We start from the raw sequence: 25,124 nt of genomic DNA, 5'->3' as shown, positions 1-25,124 counted from the left end.
ATAATTGTCCTTCTTTTTGGCTACAGAAAAGGAAGGAAACAGCAACAACAGCCTCCAGGCATTTGCAGGAGCAAGCAGCAAACACAATCTGCAGCTGTGAAGTGCTCTCACAACTAACAAAGCCAATTCCTTATTAGCAATAGGCTTCAGCTTGGGGCTGCTCTCAGTTGAAGAAAGTTAAAATGACCTTCAGCATATAACCAGAAACAGGGTTCTATCCTGGAAGTGTTTGGAAGGACAGACAGGCAGCAGCTGTAGTTGCCCCTGTTATGGGTATCCACAATATTTATAGATATCGTGAAGGCCTCACTGACAAAAGGTACCCCCCCCCACGCCCAGGGGTGACCCCCGACCTGGAACGCTTCAGCCCCTTGACCAGCTCCTATTTCATATGTTCGTAAGTCATGACAGAAACATGGGGTGCAATTCTCCCATCGGGAGACTAAGTCCCGGCGCCGGAGTGAAAACCGGAGTGTTTCACTCCGGCGTCGGAGGCCGCTCCCAGCCCCCTATTCTCCCGTCCCTGGGGGGCTAGGAGCGGCGCCGCGGCATTTACACGCGCTGGCCCTTGCTGCCACGTAAAAGCGGCGCCGCGTAATGACGCGGCCAATGCCGCGTAAACGATGTCATCCGCGCATGCGCACGTTGACCGGCGCCAACCCGCGCATGCGTGGTTTCCGCCCTCCCCGCGGCCGCCCCGCAAGAAGATGTTGGATCGATCTTGCGGGGCGGCGGAGGAAAGGAGGTCTTCCTTCAGGGAGGCCAGGCCGCCGATCCATGGGCACCGATCGAGGGCCAGACCCCTTTTGAGTCTCCCGCCCCCCCCCCCCCCCCCCCCGGTACAGGAACCCCCTCCCCCACCACAGGCCGCCCCCCCCCAGCGTTCCTGCGTTGTTCCCGCCGGCAGCGACCAGGTGTGGACGGCGCCGGTGGGAACCTGTTGTGTTGGGCAGGCCGCTCGGCCCATCCGGGCCGGAGAATCGCCGCTCGCCCATTACAAACGGCGAGCGGCGATTCTCCGATCGGCCAGCCGTGATTTGGGGGGGGTGGGAGAATCGCGTGCGGGTGCCGGGGCGGCGTGGCGGGACTCGCGCAGCGCCCCGGCGACTCTCCCACCCAGCGTGGGGAGGGGAGAATTCCGCCCCTTTTTGGCCTAAAGAGTCTGTATCAATATTTACTATCACAGTTGCAAAAATGGCAATCTGATTTACTGTGTCCAGTCTTCTTTCACAGCATTACAACTGTCCGTCTAAGATGTTAACCTGGTATTTTGTTCAAAATCTCTTATATTTAACTTAGCTTAATTCTGGACCCAGCATCTACCAGAATTGGGTTGCTTCTAACTATTCTTTCCATTCTTTCTTGATTGTCTACACTTCCATCATATACTTCTCGTTACTATTCGAACGGAGGGAAAGAGAACACTTTTTTTGTTTAAAATCAATTAAGTTTCCAATTTCAGACAGAGGTTTACATTGCCGCGCTAAAAGTTATTTGCAGACGTTTTCTACAAATAAATAACCGACATTTAGAGACTTGATTAGAATAATACCGATCTTGTTGGTGGTGATGAATTTTGCTAATTGATGACATGATCAGATCACCCTGCTTTGAATATCAATATTTAGAATTTGTTTCCAAGACTGCTGCAACTAATTTTTCTAATGTAAATAAATTGTCTTCCAGGGATGAAGAGGTGGTTTGTACGAACACCATTTCAAGATCAAGATGGAAAAGAGTAATTCAAAAAGTAAGACTGCATCTTTGAAATCATTTAATTGCTTTGCTTTAATTTTGTTTGAGCCTTTTGGAACTTCTCTGGGGGTTGGTAAGGCTGTTCACACAATTCACAAATGGTAGAACAGTGAAAATTGGAAATAGATAAAATTACACCTTGGGCAGAATTTACCGGCAGTTGACGCTAGCGGGGTATTCTGGTCCCACCGGCGGCGCATGAGTTTCCCGGTGACGAGGGGTATTGTCCATGGGAAATCCCGCTGACAACGGTGGACAAGAAATTCCCACTGGCGGGCCCCCTCCGCCACTGAAATGCACACGGGGTGGGCCTCTTATCTCACTGGGATATAAGCATGGGGAATTGTTGGTTCTCTTGTGGAGGAAAATTGAGTTGTTTGTTTTTATTAACAAATATGTTCAAGTTATTCCAGTAAGTGGATCAAAAATGAAAAATACAGAATGTTCACTGGTAAGTTTATGTTGTTAGACTGAGGTGGATTTACAATACAACGTTTCTATTTTAATTTTGTACCAATTTTTACAAGGTTGTAGTTTTATTTTGGGAGGGTGGTAATTTTCAATTTGCCATTCCTGTGTAAAATTGGTGATGCAAGTCATGCAGTGTAATAGGTGCTGCCCCATTTTAATTTCTTTGGAAAAGAATATGGGGATGTTTATAGATGCCTGACTCACAACAATGGCTTTACACTTTGGTGGTGAGTTGAAAATTACCGCTTGTGAATCCTGCAGGATGAAGCATTTTGTGACTTTCAGCGATGTGGTTTTTCAGATCTTAGGCATATCAAATTTAATGGATAACTGATGATACATTTGAAGTTAGAAACTAAGTGATTGAGTGGTATCGTGGATGATAAGATTGAAATTCGAATGGTTTCTAAACGTTTTCTGAATCCCGAGATTAAATTACAAGAACTCCCTCTGTGAAATCTATTGTTTCCAATCTTAGAAGAATTTAAGCATATTTAAGCTAAAATGTAATAAGAATTGGTTGTACAATCATGCATCTTCTAGAAGCTTTGATGCTGTAATAGAGGACAGCTGTTCATTTTCTGAGCTCTCCGCCAGTATTAAACTGTGAACTCATTCACTAAAAGTAATCATAAATGCCTCAAAAGAAGGTTTTTCTTTTTCATTTTCTGGACAACTGGTGTTTCTGAACAGTAGATTTCTGGTCTCGAGAGGTTACAGTGCATCGATATTGCAATGCCTGTATTCTCAAAAGGGCGGAAGCTTCCCTGTCCAATGATCCTTTTTTTTAACCAAAAACAATTGCACACCAACTTGGCAGCATATTGAATAACATGTAATGGATAAACATTCCTTTTTCTAGAGGTTTGAACTAGATGCAGATCTCTTCGTCTGTATGTCATTCTCTATCAGTATTCCAGTTTACTGGCCAAATTACATGGTAGTTTTTAATGGTAGCCATGATGGGGCGATGCTGGCATTGGACTGGGGTGAGCACAGTAAGAAGTCTGACAACACCAGGTTAAAGTCCAACAGGTTTGTTTCGAATCACTAGCTTTCGGAGCATGGGTGATTCACCTGATGAAGGAGCTGTGCTCTGAAAGCTACTGATTCGAAACAAACCTATTGGACTTTAACCTGGTGTTGCAAGACTTTTTACGGTGGTTTTTAAGATTAATTTAAAATTTACATTGAACATGTTTCTCAAAAATCTTTTTCTATTGAAGGTGAAATTACATTTCAGATTAAATACAAATGGGGCAGGATGGGGTTTGGATTAAGGGGGTCTGCTTTTTAAAAAAAAAACTGAAAGACAAATCAACTGGATTATTTACAACCCAGAAATGGCATAGGTTTGAGACAAGGTTTCCTGCCCATCATCGTCTCAGCCAGTCAATGGTGCTTAATGGGAAAGAGTCTAAAGACAAGGGGCGGGATTCTCCGTTCCGCCAGTTGCCCAGCACTGTGGGAATGCCACAATGGGAAATCCCATTGGTAGGTGGAGGGAACGGAGAATCCCGTTGCCAGCGAGGACGCACTGCCGAGGAACACGCAGCTGGCGTGAATCTCGCCCAAGAAATCTCATTTCAAATGGATAGGAAGAAATTGTGAAAGACAAAACCTTTAATGGCAACAATGAAGGGTATTCTTTCCCAACAGATCGGCAGAGAATTAAATATAAATGCAGAGGTATTTTAAATTGATTTGAACATGAAAGCAGTTTCATTTATTGGTTTGAAATTTGGGTGAGTTTCTGAAAAAATGAAAATCTGAGATTTATTTATTTTCACAGGCATTTGGGTATGTATATTTCATTGCTTGGTTGGTTATGAGACCTTCAATTTTAATTTATCCAAATGATAATTTCAGGTGCCTTTAAGTGTCGTAGAGTCTTTAAATCATACAGCTCAGAAAAGGCCCTTCGGCCCATTGAGTCTGCGACGGTCAAAAACAACCACTTAACCTAATAAGTATTAACGTCTGACCAATGCAGCATTTGTAAAATAATCTGTGCACATGTTTTTCTTCAAATTCACTGCTGCTACCCATGACTCACAACTTAAATGTTGCTTAAACGCAAACACCAATAATCAACCTGGAAAAAAAAGGGAAATGCTCTCTTTTTCTTGAAAACATTAAATTGGGTTATGACTTAAAATAGCGCCAATCTTTACAGAAGATTTTGACCAGAAGTATAGCGTTCTAATTAGTTTGCATAATTATATGCTCCTGTTTCCAAATGCATATTTATTTAATATGTGTATTTAAATTAGTACGAAATGTATGGGAAAACATTTAAGGTGCTTTTTGCATTTGTCTCACAAAGAATTGTTGTTCAGTGTTGATGATTTTATGACAGATTGAACTTTAATTTACAACAGTGAACAGAGGTGCCACTTTTCTTAGTCTTATTTCAAAATGGAGGCAGGCTGGCGCCTCTTAATATTCTTGAGTTACAGCAGAATTTTAGTGCAAGCCTTTTGAATGCAATTGCAATGTTTCCAACCGATTATAGAAAGTACTATGGAGATGAAAATGCACCTACTTAAAGATAACGTTAAATAGCTTATTGCAATAAAATTCTTAGCCAAACATTTTCTGTTGTTTCCCCATAATGAAATACAAATTGGCTTTAGCCTGAGGATGTTTATATTTTCCTCCTTTAATAAAACCTGAGAATTAGCTCAGTTATGAGAAGATGTATAACATGTTCTCCATCATCTCGCAGTGTAACTTTTCAGAGTGTTATTTCAAAGAAAAAAAAGCGAATGCCTGTTGTGATAAGTTGTGCCTGACTGGCAGTTACTATTTATGTATTTTTAAAAAATATATTTTTATTCAAGGCATTTTACCAAAAACCTGAAAATATCAGGTGACCAAACATCCACATGAACAGAAACCACCAGCCCTCAACCTCCCCCAGTACGAACACCCCGCCACATCCCACCTTGCTAATTTGTTCCCCAATCCAGCCCCCCCCTCCCAACCCCCCCGATCACCCCGCCACGCCGCTGACCATTCAATCCTCCGGGTGAACTGCTCCTATGACTCCCACAAAGCAAGCTTGACCTTCTCCAAATGCAGGAATCCCCCCCCCCCCCCCAAATTCTACCCTTTTATGTTTCTGACCCCAAAACAATTACTTTGTGAAAGAAACAAGCCAATATGAGACATTTCTCCACAGGGAGGGAGAGAAAATGAAAGGGCATGTAATCTTGACAGAGTGCACATCGGTTTCGGACGTAGTTGGCAGAGGCCCAGGAACAAGGTTGCCGTTTTTGCCCTCAAAGTAAAGGAATTCCCAAATGATCTGGGACTGTAAATGGGAAATGGATGGAATATTCAGAGTTTCTCCACATTACAATTGCTCATTCCTCAAAAAATATTGTTGGGAATTACATTTAGGTGTAAGATATTGACTGTTTTGAATGGGGTCGAATCTGTGTTTAAACTCAGCAGTTTACTTGCATGTTTGTGCTTCCTCTGTTGACACTCCCCACACTGGGTATCTGAATGCATTATGCTCAGAAGATTAATGAAGGAAACCAGTAACTGATGACCTTGTCAAAGTTAATTATCTGCACATACATGAAACAGTAGGGGCATCTGGATCACGAATTGTCTAAATTACTGGAAGCATCTGGAGAAACATCAATTTGACATTTTTTCAGTGCTTCTGATTTGTTTTAAGATTCCATATTATGCTTTAATGTTTCATCTATGCTTTGCTGTGAATATTATTTCTCAGTTTGTGTATTCCCTTCATTATAAAAGCGAAATACTGCGGATGCTGTAAATCTGAAAAAAAAAACCAGAAAATGCTGGATAAAATAAGCAGGTCTGGCAGCATCGGTGGAGAGAGAAACAGAGTTAACGTTTTAAGTCCATGAAACTCTTCTACAGAGCTCTGAAAAATAGTCATACGGTGAGATCGCGTTTTCTGATTTTTCCAGGCCCCTTCATCGATGGTGTAACGAGAATCCTGCCACGAAATGTCAGGAACTTCATTTAAATACAACAGCATCTCATTGGCGAGGTCTCCTGCCTGGACTCCCCCACCCCCCCGCAACTGAATATTCATCGGGCGGCGACAAGGCATCACACCATTGTGATTTGCAACGTCTCTATAAAAATGGGAACAAGGGGCGAGATTCTCTGACCCCCCGCCGGGTCGGAGAATCGCCGGGGGCTGGCGTGAATCCCGCCCCCGCCGGTTGCCGAAGTCTCTGGCACCGAATATTCGGCGGGGGCGGGGGCGTGCCGGTTGGTGGGCCCCCCCGCTCGATTCTCCGGCCCGGATGGGCCGAATTCCCGCCGCTAAAATGCCTGTCCCGCTGGCGTAAATTAAACCACCTACCTTACCGGCGGAACAAGGCGGCGCGGGCGGGCTCCGGGGTCCAGGGAGGGATGCGGGGCGATCTGGCCCCGGGGGGTGCCCCCACGGTGGCCTGGCCCGCGATCGGGGCCCACCGATCCGCGGGCGGGCCTGTGCCGTGGGGGCACTCTTCCCCTTCCCCCTCCGCCACGGTCTCCACCATGGCGGAGGCGGAAGAGACTCCCTCCACTGCGCATGCGCGGGAATGCCGTCAGCGGCCGCTGACGCTCCTGCGCGTGCGCCGCCTGGAAATGTCATTTCCGCGCCAGCTGGCGGGGCATCAAAGGCCTTTTCCGCCAGCTGGCGGGGCGGAAATTCGTCCGGCGCCGACCTAGCCCCTCAATGTTGGGGCTCGGCCCCCAAAGATGCGGAGCATTCCGCACCTTTGGGGCGGCGCGATGCCCGTCTGATTTGCGCCATTTTGGGCGCCAGTCGGCGGACATCGCGCCATTTCCGGAGAATTTCGCCCCTGGTGTATTCACCTCCGAAGGGGATATCGGAGGTAATTGCTCAGGTCGTCATCACCCTCCGGAGTGCCAATGGCAATGGGGGCACCGGAGAGGACGTGTGGTCCCAGATAAGTACAAGTTGGGGCTGGGCGGGGTTCAGCCTCAGGACCTTGGTGTGAGGGGTCACTCGCAGGCCTTAGCAGCCCTTCACAGCTGTGAGCCTCAAGCTTTAAAGGGGTCTGGCGACTGGTGGGCAGGCAGAGCTTCCCGTGTCCCCATTGCTGGGCTGGTAGCCATGTCACCACTGAGGGGGTGCCCTTCCAGAGTGATAGCTGGAAATTAGGTGGGAGCAGGTGCATTGACAGGGTCAGCACCGGGGGCAGCTGTGAGGTCCCTGGGTGGGGTCCCATGAGATGCCAGGCTGCATGGGCTGAGTGAAGGATTCTGACAAGGGGTGGTTTCCAGCCTTATGAGCGCTGAAGACCCTCATACAGTGGGGAGGATGAGTGCAGTGAGAATTGACCCCCCCACACTCAGGCTGTACTTTGAAATCAGAGAGCATGAGCTGTCCGGAAATGCAAGGCCACTGGTTATGGAGGCCAGGCTGTCAGGGATTATTGTATGAGTGGCTGGTTGTTCAAGTTGGAAGGCTTGTTTAATCTTCAGCCCATGAGAGCGGGTGGAAAGAGAATACCCTCCAAGTACGTCATTGACTGCAAATTGCAGTCTTCACATGCATCATGTGTGCCTTGCCTGTCACAAGGAAAGCCAGTTGCCTAATCAGCTTCCTGACCGTTCCTTGATGAGTCAATTGTGCCAATTTAGTCAGTATTTCAATGCATGAGTGTGCCGTTGATTGATGCCCCTTTGGAAGCCTAGCACCCAAGGATTGAACTCCAAGGCTAATACTCACATCTCCATATCAGAAAGTCTGATGTGGCCCTCAATGCAAGACATTATGGTGAAGTCACTCATCAGTCATCCCATTTTGGGAGATGACGGGTGGTAGTGACTACTTCCCCAGTTAGGTCAGAAAGCAGGTCCATTGAATGCATTCAACTGCCCTTTCTCCTCACCCTTGGGGGAGTCACGTTGCCCAATTCTCCTCAGATGGAGAAGATCTCGAAGAAGGTGATGAGGGTCAACCCGCAGGGGAGGAGGAAGGACTTTGGGCGATGGCCAGGGCCCACTTCGGGTGCAGGGCTAGGGACACCCTCACAGCCTCTTGGCTTGGTGATGACCAGGATTAGGGTGTGAAGATCTCTCCCACCATGGGGTCCGGCATCATCTCACTACTGTGGTGTCTGCAGGAGATAACAGTGATGGTGGCTACTTTCATGGACGGGGTCTAAAACGATTGGTTGGAGAATGCTGACTGGCAGTGAGAACAGAGTGACCCTCCTTTTCTCCTCTCCAAATATCTAACTACTGCCCAACAGAGTTGAACACAACCTGCCAATGCACGAGCTTATCTTGGGGCCCAGAGGGGCTGAAAGACACATCTCAGCTGCCACTGTCTCCTCTGAGGTAAGAGTTCCTGGTGCTTTTCTCCACCTACTGTTGAGGTGGACAGACTCTCACACTTGTCTTCCTTATAAATAGAATATACTGCAGATATGAGATCTCTGAGCGTTGATGTTGTGGGGGGTGGGGTGAATCTTCCAAGATTGAAGGGTTGGTGGGATGGCCTGGTTGTGTGGGGGGGGGGGGGGACATGAAAGCAGTGGCGTGACTTTACTGCGTTGTTAGTATGGGAGTTGGGAGAGACATAGCGCTACCATTCTCACACTGCACAGGGTTGGAGTGCTGAGTATGCGGTGGGCAGGGTTTGCGGAGCATGGCGCCATGACATAACATTGTTGAGGATTTGTATCGGTTAACAAAGTAATTTTTAATAGAAATGCACTATTACAATGGTGACTTATCTCTACTAGTGCCTAGGTTCCCCACTAAGTGTCGATTGCTTCTTACTCTTCCTCACTCTGCGCTACTTCTAAGTGTATCCCAAGGATCCACAGGTGAGGTGGCCTGCTGCCTTCCATGCCTTGTTGCCCGAGATAACCTTGGCGGGCACCCCTTGGGGCATGGACCTCGAGAGTCTGGGTCTACTTCCAGGCTGCACAGGTGCTGTAGTGCTGCCCTCCTCGATGTGCGGGGCTGGAGATGTGTTGCTCACAGGGAGCGGGGGTGTTGATGGGCTGCATATCCTCAGAGTCTACTGGGTGGAAAGCCCTGAACTGCACTCCTGCTGATCCTTTTCCCTTCGGGTGCCTATGTGCCCTGAACTCAATCGAGTGGCAGCTCGAGTGAGATCCAGAAACCCCACCATCCACTGGCACTGACACTCGTGGATTTGCACAAGTGCCTGTACCATGCAGTTGTAGTTCTACACCATGGAGCTCATGTTCTCAGTCATGGAGGTCATGAGCTGAACCGCTGAGTGGACATCCGTGCCAAGGAGTGCACGTCCTCCATCATGATATCCACTGCGGAAGCATTGGGTAGGAATGACGACACCATCTCCTCTGACAGAAGATGATGGGACCCTTCCAGTCGGCCTTTCAGTCCGAGGAGGGATGCTATCATCCCGTCCTAATGCTCATGAGCCACAGGAGCTATGGGGCGACTGGATCCAGTAGGGGCATGCCATTGGCCTGGGGCTCAGCAGACTCCTGGGCACTGGCATCCCTTCGAGTGCCAGATGCCTGGGACGTTCCATCATACACCTGCTATGGATCTTCAGCTGTGAGGTGCTCACCAATGAGTGACCCAGAGGCCTGGCTACTAGTTACTCCCAGAGAGGTGTGAGTGTTTGTGCTGGTGGAGCTTGCGGGTGACAGCTTTAATGCCTCCTCGATACTTCTCTCAGATGTCTCCTTCACAGCAGCTCGGGGCTGTGGTCTCCAAATGGCACGAGGGTTGTCCGAGCTGATCCCCTGATCCACCTGCAAGGGAAGCAAAATGACATCACTGCATCACAGGGGCAGACTGATGGGAGAAAGTTAACTCACATGAGGCTTTCATCATAGCTGCATGTGTTGAGGGTTGTCACTTTTGTCTGGTGTCCCCACTTCCCCCTCTGCGCAGGTGAGGTCCTGCTCCTCGCCTGCCAGCTTAAGGGTGTTAGGGTTCTCAGCTCAGGCATGACTCTGGCAGGTTGTGCCTGCTCATGCCATTGTGCTCGGGTTTGTCCTGCAATGAGGCAGATGAGAGTCCTGCCCGGTCAAATGGTGATGAATTCTGGCATACATGGGAGGTGAATGTGAGTGGGGATGTGAGTAGCATATTTTCTACAGGGGAGATCATGGGGAGCTATGGAGGTTGGGGGGGGGGGGGGGGGGAGCCATGACAAGTGTTGGGACCTCGTCAGGAGGCTGGGCGGGAGATCACTGTGGAGATGTGATGGATGTTTTCGGGGATGCAGTGCAAGACACAAGGAGGCAGACTTACCCTGGCTGCACCAAGATGGTCATTCACCTTCTTCCGACACTTAAGGAGCAAACTGACACTCACTATCGCAGCCACAGACTGCCAGGCAGGGGTGGTGGCCAGCCCTGCGTAGTCGGGAGCAGCTTAACTTTTCTGAGGTGGGGGCGGGAGAGCACAATTGGTGCTGAAAAGGCCTGTTCCACGCTGAAGTGCAAACCACGTTTCAACTGCCAGGCTTGCTAAGGTCTGGGGAAATGGGGTGGCCAGGGTTAAGACTAAAACATCACAATTAAGATGTTTTAATAAATGAGCTGAATCCTGAGAATAGGTGGGTTGCCCTTCCCCAGTCCCACATCTCTTACAACGGGAAATTAGTTGATTGGAGTTGGGCTGCACCCTGGTTTAGGTTTTCCAGCATTTTTACATCCCACCAGACCCAAACCCGCAATTTTTGGTATTCTCCTCAATGAATTAACAGAGTGTTTTCTCAAATTAATATAACACCATTATTTAAAAAGTAAATAGAACATTTAAATATTGATACAGGTCTAAGATATCAGATTGCCTGTAATAACATTTTAGTTCTTCAAATTTCGTCCTACAAGATCCCGGAAAATAAAATGAAGAATGAGTGATCTCCCTTGATGTTCAGTAGGGGGATGCAACGTTTCTCGGTGATTGTAAATGCTAAGCAACTGCTTTTAATCACATACGATGAATTGTCCTCAGTGAAATGGTGGAAGGGTTCAGACTGCTTACTCTTCCTCAGCTGGAGACAACCCCTTGAGGAAACTGCTGAACAATAATGTTGGCATCCTCAACAAACTGGCAATGCAGTAGACTGTGTACACAAACTAGGCTTTTTAAAAAAAAACAGTGGTATCTGGTGATATAATTATTAATAAATAAACTTTAACTGCCTTGCTAGTAAGTCACTGCCTCTATGAACCACTCTTATGGCTCCCAAATTACATTGGCTTCAAGTTAATTGTTTTAATTTTCTCGGCTTTGTTTGTATTATTGAACTTAGTAAATATGGTAATTGGAAGAAAGCGGTTTGCACCATTTTAATATACCTCCATCTCTGTTTGCTGCCTTGTGGAATATCAGGACTGCTATCAGTACAGGCCCTTGTGCAACAACCATGGGGTGGATTGACTCTACAGGGAATTGGGAAATTGCCGAAGTGACCCCATAAATGGTTCCACGAGTGTAATCAGCACCTTGTCTTCTTTCTGTCAGGATCTGTATAGTCTTGGGACAGCCAACCCAACGTCGCAACAACTAAACTTGACAAGGATTACTTTTTATTAAAATATGGAAGAGCTGTTGTGTGTTTCCATTTACCTGCTTTCCAAGGTATTGATTTCTAACACCCTGACTGGCTAATGTTCCATACTGGTAATTCTGATCAAATGTGCCTGACTTTCCCAACAAAGTGTATCTGCATTACAACCCTATTTTTCTGTTGAATTTAAAATTTCGATAAAGAATTCAGTCACAGTTGTGGTAATTTTATTGGTAGTGAAGTGCTTTACCCCTTTTTATTCATTCACTTACAACTATTAAATACATCCTAATGTTGCATAATGCTCTTTTATTTGTTTTTTTGTCATGGGTTGATCCCAAACTGGGTCCAAATATGATTCATCATAGGTTAGGGAGCTAGTGGAAATAAGGGGGTAGTTCTTCTGCCTCTCCTGCAGGATAACCTGGGTTTATGTCCCACTCCTGGACTTGTTGGCCAGGGAAGAACCCAGCAGTGGTGCAGGCATACCCATGTGTACCGGTGCCATTCCCCAGTCGGATAAATGGGGTGGGTTGATAGAAGGAAGGGCATTCGGCTGTCAAACCACTCGCTGAATCCAAAAGAATGATGATTGACATGAAGGTGATGAACCAGCATTATGCCAGTGCCATGTAATATTGGGAAAGCCAAAAGAGGAAGGAAGGATGTGTCCTAGATTATTGACAGAGCTCTGGTCACAATCTTCCAATAAACTTTAATGGGGTGGGGGTGGGGGGGGTGGGGGGGGGAGTGATTGACTAGAGGTTTACATACACAAATCTTCAACAGTGACAGGACAAGTTGTGAAGGATATGCTTTTTAAAAAAAATCTGTAGGATCTAAATTTTATTAATAGGGGAATAACATACAAAAGCAACAAAGTTATGCTAAACTTTTATTCAACACTAATAGGCTTCAGCATACTTTTGCTAGCAGGTTTGTTATAGATGGTCCAGTGCCTTCTGAAACTCCACATACAGAACATTAATCAAGCTACCCTAATCTACCCTCTCCATTACTTAATAAAACTTTAATTAAGTTAGTCAAACACAATTTGCCTTTAACAAATATGTTCTGGCTTACTGTGTCCAACGTACCAGCAAATGCAAGTATTTTGAGTTTATAAACAACCCCATAATACAAAAGAACACAGCCGAATACAGAACAATCAGCAAAATGCTTAAAAACATCCACAACACCAAAAACAGAAACCAATGAATCAACAAGAAAACAAAACCATCATCTTTCAAGCCTCACATCGGTGGAAAGGCACCCAAGTGAGCAGCACAGACTACTGGGAAAGGAAACTCAGATGCAGGGAGAGAGGGAGAGAGAGAACAACCCTCCCCTCCCAAGAGGGGCGCAGTTCAACCCAAAAAAGTTCAGTTGAACAAAACCACCAGCTATCAAGCCAGCATACGGCCTCCTCCCCCACCCCACCCCAATTAACCAAACAAGCAGCACAGTCAACCAGGAAAGGAGAGTCGGGGCAAGGTGGAGAAGAGAGAGAGAGAAAGAAAACACCCCTCCCCACCCAAGAGGGGGTACAGTTCAAGGCAAAATACAGCGTAAACAGATAATTGCCCCAAAACCCCCAACAATCAATTCGGCAGAAGGAAAAGCCACCAGCACTCAAGCCAGCGCACGCTCCTCTCCCCACCCTCCACTTCCAGAATCTTCTCCACATTGATGGAAAGGCGCCCACAAACAGTACAGTCCACCGGAAAAGGACAGGTGAAGCACGGCTGTGGAGAGAGAAGAGAACACCACTCCCCCCGACTGGGAGAATGCCTGAACCCCCAGTCCACAAGAGGGGCTGCAACTGGCGTGCACCCAGCTGCTAGGGACAAAAACCATAAACAACACAGAATTACAGTGTCAATCAGGCCGCCGCCCTGCCACTCCCAAAGTATCGGCATCCGGTCCCTGGACACCATCCAATCCAATGACTGCAAAAGTGAGTTCTTTCTTTTACACCTTCAGCCCGGCAGCAGCCCGACCAAAATCCACACTTTGCTTCACTCCAAGCCGACAAGCAGAAAGGCAACCATTAGCAGATACAAGTCCCAGGTGTGGCAGCTACAGGCAGGCAGGTTCTCCCCACCCCAACACCACTCCACTGCCCACTAGTAACTTGCAGCAGCAGGCTCCCCTTCCCCCCCATCCAACTGGCAGCAGAATTGTTCCCCGTTGCCTCAGTCCAGGCTTCAAAGTCCGAAAAAGGCAGCCCGTATACAACATAAAACACCAGGTGTGAAAATAGGGTTACAGCCAGGAACAGCAGAAGCTCAGAGAAACACAACCTCCAGCAGCAACCAATGCAGCTATTTTGTGTGTGTGAACAATTTCAAAATGCAAAAAATCAGCAACATGCTAACAAAAAATTTGAAAAATCGGTTTTATGCTAAAAGCTTTTACATGGCACTAAAAAACAAAACCACCAGCTCTCAAGGCAACACCCACCCACCACCAATCCCCTCCCTCCCCCCTCCCCCAGCAGTATCCAACAAGGTGGAAAGGCGCCCACACGAGCAGTACAGACCACTGGATAAGGACACACTGATATGGGGCATGGAGGAAGAGAGAGATCATGAGAGAAAGAAAAGGAGAGCAAGAGAGAATTCCCTTTACAAAAAAAACCAAACCAAAATACAGAACTGCAAGAAACCCGGCAAACAATTAAGTACAAGGCAAAGTTCCAGCACTCAAGCCAGCACACGCTTTCCCGGCTTCATCAACAATCACAAGTCAGTAGAGAGGCGTCCGCAAGCAGCACAGTTCACTGGAAAAGGACAGGCAGTACAAGGTTGAGGAGAGAGAGAGAACACTCCTCCCCCCCCACTGGCACCATGAGGGACCCCTCAACCCCTAGTGCACAGAATCAGGAGGGCTGCAACTGGCAAGCACCCAGCCGCTAGGCACAAAAAAAGTACACAGCAAAAATACAATAATAACCATACAATCCCCCAACAATAAAACAAAATAAATATCAGTGCAAGCAGTACACACAGTCAATTGGACCACTGCCCGACTGCTCTCACAGTTCCGGTCTCTGGACACTATCCAGTCCAAAACTGTAAAGGAGAGTCCATTCTCCTCCACTTTCAGCCTGGCAACAGGCCAACCAAAATCTGCCCTGTACTCCATTCCCAGCCGATAAGCAGAAAGGCAGCCAGTAAGAAGTACGAGTCCCAGGCGTGGCAACTGCAGGCAGGCAAGCTCTCCTCTCCCCTGCAAGCAACTGGCACAGCAACAGGCTCCTCTTCCCCTCCATGCCACCAGTCGTAGTCCACACTCCATAGTCCGGAAAAGGCAGGCAGCATACAGAATAACACACCAGGGGCGAGATTCTCCGACCCCCCGCCGGGTCGGAGAATCGCCGGGGGCTGGCGTGTATCCCGCCCCCGCCGGTTGCCGAAGTCTCCGGCACCGGATATTCGGCGGGGGCGGGAATCACGCCACACTGGTTGGCGGGCCCCCTCCGCGCGATTCTCCGGCCCGGATGGGCCGAAGTCCCGCCGCTAAAATGCCTGTCCCGCCGGCATAGATTAAACCACCTACCTTACCGGCGGGACAAGGCGGCGCGGGCAGTCTCCGGGGTCCTGAGGGGGGAGCGGGGCGATCTGGCCCCGGGGGTGCCCCCACGGTGGCCTGGCCCGTGATCGGGGCTCACCGATCCGCGGGCGGGCCTGTGCCGTGGGGGCACTCTTTCCCTTCCGCTTCCGCCACGGTCTCCACCATGGCGGAGGCAGAAGAGACTCCCTCCACTGCGCATGCGCGGGAATGCCGTGAGCTGGCGGGGCGGAAATTCCTCCGGCGCCGACCTAGCCCCTTAAGGTTGGGGCACGGCCCCCAAAGATGTGGAGCATTCCGCACCTTTGGGGTGGCGCGATGCTCGACTGATTTGCGCCGTTTTGTGCGCCAGTCGGCGGACATCGCGCCGTTTCCGGAGAATTTCGCCCCAGGTCCAGAAGCAGCAGGAGCTAAGAGTAACATAACCTCTGGCAGCAGTAAGTGCAGGCTTTGGCAATGATATTGCTAAGCCAATTGCATTGTTAAAGATGATCATTGAGTCAACAATAAATAGACACAGCTGAAACAGTTGGGTGTGGGGAAACAGAGAGGTGGTTACTCTATTGAGTTGCTCAGAGAATAAACTGGTTCAAGGTAAAAGACAAACTTCAGCACATATTGGGTTCACATGGTAGCAGAGGATGACATTAAGCTTTGCTGATTGATTGCTGCAAATTAAGATTTTTGACTCTGCCCACTGAAGGAAAATGTATACTGCTACTGACAATTTACAGGATGGAAGAAGGACGATACAAGATATCAGGCTTTGCCTATCCATTGATTCTTCTCAGACAGGGGGCGGGATTCTCCGACCCCCCCGCCGGGTTGGAGAATCGCCCGGGGGGGCGGCACGAATCCCGCCCCCGCCGGCCTCCGAATTCTCTGGCTCGGAAAATTCGGCGGGGGTGGGAATCGCGCTGCGTCGGTCCCCCCCCCCCCCGCGATTCTCCAGCCCGCGATGGGCCGAAATCCCGCTGCTGTCATGCCAGTCCCGCCGGCGTGAATCAAACCACCTCCCTTACCAGCGGGACTGGCGGCGCGGATGGGCTCCGGGGTCTTGGGGGGGTGCGCGGCGTGATCTGTCCCCGGGGAGTGCCCCCATGGAGGCCTGGCCCGCGATCGTGGCCCACCGATCCGCGGGCGGGCCTGTGCCGTGGGGGCACTCTTTTCCTTCCGCCTCGTCCATAGCCTCCACGATGGCCGATGCGAAAGTGACTCCCCCCCCCCCCCACACTTTGCGCATGCGCGAGGATGACATCAGCAGCCGCTGACGCTCCCGTGCATGCGCGGACTTCTGCCAAAGGCCTTTCCCGCCAGCCGGTGGCACGCCAACCACTTCTCAAGATGAGGGCTTGGCCCCTAAAGGTGCGGATTTCTCCGCACCTTTGGGGCGGCCCGACGCCGGAGTGGTTCCCGCCACTCCATCCCGCCGGGACCACCCGCCCCGCCAGGTAGGGGAGAATCCCGGCCCATATGAGCAATGGAAAACTGAAGGTGAGATGTGGACATGGGTAACTTGGTTAGCCAAAAAGAAGCAAGGTATGGCTCGAGGCTTTATCATTGTCAACAATAAGAAGGTCTTCTGTTACAGTTTTTGGATCAATTCTACAAAAAGGATGACTTATTGGAAGCATTTGAAGCCTAGTCAGCCTTTGATAGATTTAAGAAAGCAGATAATTAGACCATGGAGGAATATACCATAGACTTTGACAGATGGTATAAGAGACTCATCAGTTTTGAACTTGACATCCTGGAGTCAGTATTGACATTTAAGTTACTTGATTGTGCACGTATTTCTCATGTCAATAGACTTTTAGTATTGATGGGGGTCCAATTCTGAAGTAAATACTCTCTTCGACTAAATGAATGCTGCCCTAAAAAAAAATTCTAGGAAATCAGTCATTTCCAACAGCTCTCTTATCGAATACAGTCAACTCTTTGAACTTTTTTCAGAAATATTTTTATTCAAGGCTTTTTACATATATTTACAAAAACACCAGAGGACCAAAAATCAACATGAACAAAAAACACAATCCCCCAACCATAACCCCCCCCCCCCCCCCGCCCCGGCCGGGGGAATCCCTCCTCCAAACCCCACAAAATGAACTTGACCTTCTCCAACCGCAGGAATTCTGCCAGATCCCTCACCCATACCCCTGCCTTTGGCGGTTCCGAGTCCTGCCAACAAAATAAAATACGTCTCCGGGCTTTCTCCATCGGCCTCTCTCTCCATCTGGACTCCTGGATCTTCCAACACCAAATCCAGAATCTCGGACATAACTTCCGAGAACCTCTGCCAGAACCTCCTCAGCTTTAGACAGGCCCAAAACACGTGAACGTGATTCGCGGGACCCCGCACAACGTCCACACCTATCCTCCACCCTTGCAAAGAACTGGCTCAACCTCGCAACCGTCATGTGGGCCCTATGCACCATATTGAACTGGATGAGGCTCAAGCTCGCACTCGACGAGGACGTGTTCATCCTTCGTGAGGCCTCTTTCCATGACCCGGCCAGCGCATCCCTTCCCAACTCCTCCTCCTCCCACTTGCACTTGATCTCTTCCACCGGACTGCCCACCCTCTCCATCAATTCACTCTAGATATCTGACACCCTCCTCTCCCCTATATTATCCTCCGACAACAAATTGTCCTGCAACACAGGAGGTGGCAGCCCCTGCAGGGCAGCACCTCTCTCATGAAATCTCTCACCTGCAGGCACCTAAAGCTATTCCCTTTTGGCAACTCATACATTTCCTCCAACTCCTCTAGTCCCGCAAACCTGCCCCCTATGAACAAGTCCTTGAAGTACTCTATCTCCACCTGCCACCACCACGGAACCTCGCAGCCAGCCCACCTTTTGGCGCTAACAGCAACATGCCTTCTAACCCGAAATGCTGCCTACACTGGCTCCACACCCGTAACACCAAAACCACCACCGGGCTCGCGGAGTACCTGACCGGCGAGAACGGAAGATGTGCCAACAACAGTGCACTCAAACCCGTCCCTCTACACGCTGCCTCCCACATTCCAACCCCCCCCCCCCCCCCCCCCCCCCACACTGATCTCTCTTCCACCCATTGAAAGTGTTCGCCACTGTTGCTAACTTTTGGTTGGTTCTTAATTTGTTGCTCGTTGTGTCTTTACTTAATTTGCTCTGTTTTATAACCTTTGCTCTAGAGTCGCCAGGTATCTTTATGATACCACCACGAGGTTCAAGTTCAAGTACTGATCAATAACTCAATACACCAGTTAGTAAGTTTCAAATCAAAACATATTTATTATACACAGTCAATCACTACTCATGCATAAACTCTACTTACTAGACTATCTCTAACACTAAAGGGCCTATTCTTAGCTTTGGAACTGGCCCACCAGGTATGGGGAACAAATCACCTTTTGTTCGATTCTGAGTCTGCAGGTTTCAAAGCTGGTATGGACTGGTAGCTAGGAGCGCTTACCTCGTAGCGTGCGTTGACTGGAGACTTACTTGGTTGGCGTAGCCGCGAGGCAGGTCACGGTCAAGGGTTGATTCGAGCTGCTGAGAGACCCTGCCAAGAAGGATGGATTGAACTTGGGGACTCTATTTTATAGTCCCCAGGGGCTTTGCGCTCTTTTGGGTGGACCCCGTACCTGTTTCCAAGTGATTGGACTACGTTCTGATCACTTGGATCGATTTCTCCAATACTGGAGCTGTTCCCTGATAGCTGGGCGGTTCCTAAGTGTCCGTTGGCCTTCCTTTGTCTTGGCTCCTGCTGGCGCCGAGGAGTCTGGCTTGGCCTTGTTTACCTTAACTGCTTCCAGTTGTTCCCGGGGATCGCTCATCAATATGTAGATGGTTGTTAGTTTCAGTGCTGTCTGGGTTCCTGCAAGTTCTGATATACAGGAAACTTTGCACCTGCTTGTTTTCCTGCGTTTGACTGCATTTCCCTGCATTCTCAGCGGGTCTCCGTTTTAAAGTCGGGAAGTGGCTAACCCAGGTGGCTACACCACCCAATAATAATTTATCAAATTTGTCAATTCTAGCAACCCCCCCCCCCTCTAGGAACACCCGACTCACCGGCAGGGTCGTCCCCACCCACACAAACCCCAAAATTATCCTGTTAACCTTCCTGAAAAAGGACTTTGGAACAAAGATCGGGAGATCAAGAACAAGAACCTGGGCAACACCGTCAATTTCACCATCTGCAGGCGTCCGGCCAGATGTTCTCTTCACCAGTCGTGCCAAGTTCAATTTGTGCATCTGGGCCCAGCTCCGTGCCACCTGGGTTTCTCGATACCGGAAACTCGCCCCCACCACCGGGGACGGCAACTCCCGTAACCTCCTCTCCTGCACTCTCGCCTTAATCAGGAACACCTCATTCTTCCCCATGTTCAATTTGTACCCAAACACCGGCCAATTTCCCTCAAGATCTCCATAATTCTTTCCATGCTGCCCACTGGGTCCGAAATCTATAATTACAAATTGTCCGCATAAAGCGAAACCTTATGCTAGGCACCCTCCCAATCAATCCATTTCTAGCCACTTGATTCCCTAAGCGCCATTGCCAATGGCTCTATCGCCAAGGCAAAAATCAACGAGGAGAGCGGGCACCCCTGCCTCATCCCATGATGCAACCCAAAGTACCCCGACGTTGCCCTGTCTGTCCGACCGCTTGGCACCGGTGCCCTATACAACAGCCGAAACCAATCAACAAACCCCTGACTGACCCCGAACCGGCCCAACATCTCCAACAAATATACCACTCCAGCCGATCAAAGGCTTTCTCCATGGCCATTGCCACTACTACCTCTATCTCTTGTCCCTCCGAGGCCGCATGATTGCACTAAGCAACCTGCGCATATTCGCAGTTATCTGCCTCTCCTTCACAAATCCCGTCTGATCCTCCCTTATCGTCCTCTGCACACAAGTCCTCTAGTTGCGATGCCAGCACCTTCGCCAACAACTTTGCATTGACATTAAGCAGCAAATTTGGGTGGTATGACCCACACTGTTTCGGGTCCTTATCTTTCTTCAAGATCAGATACACCGAAGCCTGTGACAATGTGGGCTGAGATCACCCCTTATCCCTCACTCATTGTATGTCCTTACTAGCAACAGTCCCAGCTCCGCACCAAACTTCTTATAAAACTCTATTGGGAACCTGCCCAGCCCCGGGTCTTTCCCTGCATTCATCGCACCCACACCGTCCCTCAACCCGATCGGAGCCCGCAGCCCTGCACCCTCTTTTCTTCACCTTGGGGAACGCCATACCATCCAAGAACTGTCTCAACCCCTCCTTCTGGGCAGAGGCGCCGACTCGTACAGTCTCCTGTAGAAGGCCTCACATTGCCCCCTATAACCAGTCTATGCATTTCCATGTCCGGGATCCTCCCTAACACTCGCCTCCTAAAGTCCGCATTGTCTCAAATCGTGGCATAGGCATTCATCAGAGCCACCGGCATCCCCTCTAACTTCCCACTGACCACATATCTATCCTCCCTGGGTCGGCCACAATGCTGCCCACTTCAAATTCCACTCTCTTAGTAAGCAACAATACCACCACCCTCGTCTTCATGTCTAACCCCAGTGGAACATCTGCCCCACCCATCCCTTCCTCAGCCACGTCCAATCCCCAACTTCAGGTGCACCTCCTACAAGAACACAATATCTGCCTTTAATTTCATAGATTTCATAGAATTTGCAGTGCAGAAGAGGCCATTCGGCCCATCAAGCCTGCCCCCACCCTTGGAAAGAGTATCCTGCTTAAACCCATGCCTCCATCCTATCCCCATAATCCAGTAACCCCACCTAACCTAAGGGGCAATTTTATCATGGCCCATCCACCTAACCTGCACATCTTTGGACTGTGTGAGGAAACCGGAGCACCCGGAGGAAACCCACGCAGACATGGGTAGACTGACAGTCACCCGAGGCCGGAATTGAACCCTGCTCCCTGGAGCTGTGAGGCAGCAGCGCTAGCCACTGTGCCGCCCTCAAGCTTCTCAATTGAGCGAAAACACGCAACCGTTTAACCTGCCCATTCAACCCTCGCACATTCCACGTGACCAGCCTTGTCCAGGGGGCTTCCCACTCCCCTCCCCTGCCTATCAACAGTACCGCTTTTTAAGCCAGCCCGCATCAGGCAAACCTCCCAGCTTGCCTCCCGATGTCCACCGCCATCTCTACCTTTCCAACTGCACCACACCAGCCACACCCATGCCAGCAACCCTCCCTTCCCTCCCTCCTCCAACAACCAAGCAAAGAACCAACCCAATCTCCCCTCCACCACACCTTTCTCCTGACAATCTCCAACTCCCATTAACTAGCCCACCCATCTAACATTGTGGCCCCATACAAGGCCTCTGACATCCCCTCACCCTCCCAGTCCAGTCCCCCCCACCACCAAAAAAAAAGAGAAACAAAAGGCACACTCCCCATCACCGCTCCCCCACCGTAACCAGCCCCAATCCACCCACCCAACATGCCCCATAATTTACACAAAACCCCTCTCCAAAGTTCAATGTCCTCCCACTCCCTCTTAAAGTCCATCGTCTCCTCCGTCGAGTCAAAATAAAATTCTGCTTTTCATGCATTACCCGCAAGGGGGCAGGGTACAAAACCCCAAACTTGTAGAGGGCGGCCTTTAACCGATTTACCCGGCCCTCTGCTCGGCCAGCTCCTCACCAGGTACTGATAAATCCGCAGCTCACTCCCCTCACAGATGCATTTCTTGGTCTGTCTCGTCCACTTCAAGACCTTCTCTTTATCCAGGAACCGGTGCAGCTTCACCACCATTGCCCTCGGCGGTTTCCCCCACCTGCGGCTTCCTCCTCTGTGCCCTGTGCACCCGATCAACCCTGAGGGGCCAAGCAAAGGCCCCTCCTCTATCAACTTCTCCAACATGCTCGCCACAAACTTGGTGGCCTCCGCACCTTCAACGCTTTCAGGCACCCCAGCAATCCTCAGATTCTGCCTCCTGGAGTGCTTCTCAAGGTCCTCCAATTTCTCTCTGTCTTTTCTAGCTGCTCATCACCATCCCATCTCCGCCTCCAGTGAGGTTAGCTGATCCTCATGCTCCATCACCAACTCCTCCACCTTCTGGATTGGCAGACCCTGAGCCTCCTACTTCTGCTCCACTCGCTCAATCGCCACCCTGAGTTGCTCCACCACCTTGGCCAAATCCTCCAAGGCCTCTTTTCTCTGCTGCTGGAATTTGCCATTGACGAATTCCACCAGCTGCTCCGTCGACCACTCGGAGGGCACTACTATCCCCTTACCCGCCACCATCTTCACCTCTGTCGCACCACAAAAACTTTCTTCCTCTAACTGCTCTCTCTTTCTCATGGCACTTCTCGTCCACTGATCCATACACCAACTTCACTAGACGAGCATTACCTGCCCGAGGCACTCATACACCTTTTTTCCTCAAACACCACAACATTCAGGTGAGGAAGGACTGAAAAAATCCACCTGAAGCGAGAGTCACCAAATGTGCGCCCACTCACTCCGTGGCCACCACCAGACGGCCCAGGCACTGCTGTGATAAGGCAAAAGGATTGAGGATTTGATGATGGCTTGAGTTCCAAGATCGACAAAACATTGAAGACAGGCTTCACACAAAGATAGGGTAGTTGATAGATGTTATGAAGGTGGCCATACTTTTAACCAGTTTGAGATTCGAGACAATAAGCGAGCCTGGGATGGTGACCGCACCGGCCCCAACGCAACATGGCGTAGGGCTACAGTGGCCACCGCGGAATTAAAGAGGCCCCCACCAGGAGAGGCTGGCCCGCCGATCGGTGGGGCAGGCCACGGTGGAGCCCCCCCGCAGGGTTGGAGCACCCCCTCCCCCCCACCAGGCCGCCCCCGACAGGATGGATGCCGAGGTCCCGCCAGGTAACACCAGATGTGAACGGCGCCGGCAGGACTCGGGCTTTCTTGGCGGCCACTCAGCCCATCCCGGGCGGAGAATCGGTGTACCGGCGTCAGGGCGGCATCAAGCGAATCGTGCCCAGCCCGGCGATTCTCCAAACCGGTGTGGGTTGAGACAGTCCCGCCCTCTGTTTCTCACGACATAACTTTATTGTTGAACAGATCTTCAATTGAAAAAAGCACAGGCGAAACAAGACTTTTTGAATTCTTTGATTATAAATTTCTGGCTTCCTTAATGGCAGGTAGTAATGGCCTCACCGAGTAAAATGTAGATCCACAGTCTTTCCAAACTCATTTGCTGTCACTCTTCATGTCTAGCATCGCCTGTGCTTTTTTTCAATTGAAGATGTGTAAAAATATAGGGCAGGATTGTCTCTTCTGGGGACTAAGTCCCCATGCCGGCGGGAAAACTGTCTCCAACCACTCCGGCGTCAACAGCCCCCGAAAGTGAGGAATTCTCTTAACATTCGGGGGCTAGGTGGACGCCGGAGTGTTTGGCGCTGCTCCAGCCGGCACCGAAGGGCTGGCGTGAATTCATGCATGCACGGAAAGGCCGGCGTGATCTTGCGCATGCGCGGAACGGCTGCCGTATTTCTGCGCATGCGCAGACAGGCCGGCGTATTTTCGTGCATGCGCAGAGGGTTCTCTTCTCCGCGCCGGCCCCCGCGTAACATGGCGGAGCCCTACAGGGGCCCGACGCGGAGAAAAGAAGTCCCCCCACAGAACAAGCCCGCCCGCAGATCGGTACTCCCCGATCGCGGGCCATGCCACCGTGGAGGCCCCCCCCCCCAACCTGGGTTTGGATCCCCCTGCGCCCCCCCCCCCCACCCCCGAGGACCGTCCCCCCACACTTATCTGCCAGGTCCCGACATGTGTGAGGTGAGTAATTCACGCCGGCGGGACTGGCCAAAATGGACGGCTGCTCGGCCCATCGGGGCCCGGAGAATCGCCAGGGGACCGCTGTCAACGGCCCCCGATCGGCGTGGAGGGAATCCCGCCGCCGCCCGGAAAACGGCGCCAAAGAATAGGGCATCCAGCGGCGGGGCGGGATTTGCGCCTCCCCCCCGGGAATTCTCCGACCTGGCAGGGCGGTCGGGGAATCCCGGCCAGAATATTTGGAAGTTGCATACAAAACTTGTGCCACAAAAACTGAAAGCTTTACTGCGGGATGCTGCAGTGCTTGATAAAGGATACAATGGCCTTATTGAACAATTTACGGCTTGAGGTGAAATTTGTATAGAATATGGAAAGGCACCACCGAGTCTGGTTGTGAGCTTGCCACGAGCCAAAGAATTTAGCAATGAACTAGCATGGGACAAAGATAGGGGGCGGGATTCTCCGATCCTGTGGCTAAGTGTTGATGTCGTCGTAAACGGTGGAGCGTTTTATGACGGCGTCATCTGGCCCCGAGGAGCAGCGATCCTGCGCCGCACAGGGGGCCAGCATGGCACTGGAGCGCCTCACACAGCTCCAGTTGTTGATGCAGGTCCGCGCATGTGCCACATGGCCGGCGCGAGTTCGCGCATGCGCGTGGGTTGCCTTCTCCGCGCCGGCCTCCGGGCAACATGGCGGGGGCCTACAGGGGCCCGGTGCGGGGATAAGCCCGCCCGCCGACCAGTAGACTCCGATCGTGGGCCTGGCCATCGTGGAGGCCCCCCCCGGAGTCTGATCCCCCTCCCCCACACCAGTAAGGCCCCCGCAGCATGAACGCCGAGGTCCCTTCGGGTAAGACCACACGGGAACGGCGCCGGCGGGACTCGGTGGACATTCAGCCCGTCGAGCGCAGAGAATCGCCGGGGGGGAGGGGGGGGGCGTGGGGTGGGGTGGGGGGGGCGCGTTGAGCAGCCTTTGATCGGCGCTATTGCCGTTGA

The 25,124-nt window shown here is 50.5% G+C and overlaps 1 protein-coding gene across 4 annotated transcripts in view; it reads left to right on the top strand.

Moving 5' to 3' along the window:
* Positions 1-25,124, top strand: part of LOC140387540 (protein unc-13 homolog C-like) — a 972,441-nt gene that overhangs the window by 265,846 nt on the left and 681,471 nt on the right. For all 4 annotated transcript variants that reach the window (XM_072470780.1, XM_072470778.1, XM_072470777.1 and 1 more), the window contains one exon: positions 1,687-1,750. In XM_072470780.1, the coding sequence (XP_072326881.1) occupies positions 1,687-1,750 (64 nt within the window). The remainder of the gene's footprint in view (positions 1-1,686; positions 1,751-25,124) is intronic.

This window comes from Scyliorhinus torazame, chromosome 12 (genome assembly GCF_047496885.1).
Source record: "Scyliorhinus torazame isolate Kashiwa2021f chromosome 12, sScyTor2.1, whole genome shotgun sequence".
NCBI classification, from domain to species: Eukaryota; Metazoa; Chordata; class Chondrichthyes; order Carcharhiniformes; family Scyliorhinidae; genus Scyliorhinus; species Scyliorhinus torazame.
Note: the sequence above shows the minus strand (reverse complement) of the source record. Positions and strands in the feature narration are given on the sequence as shown.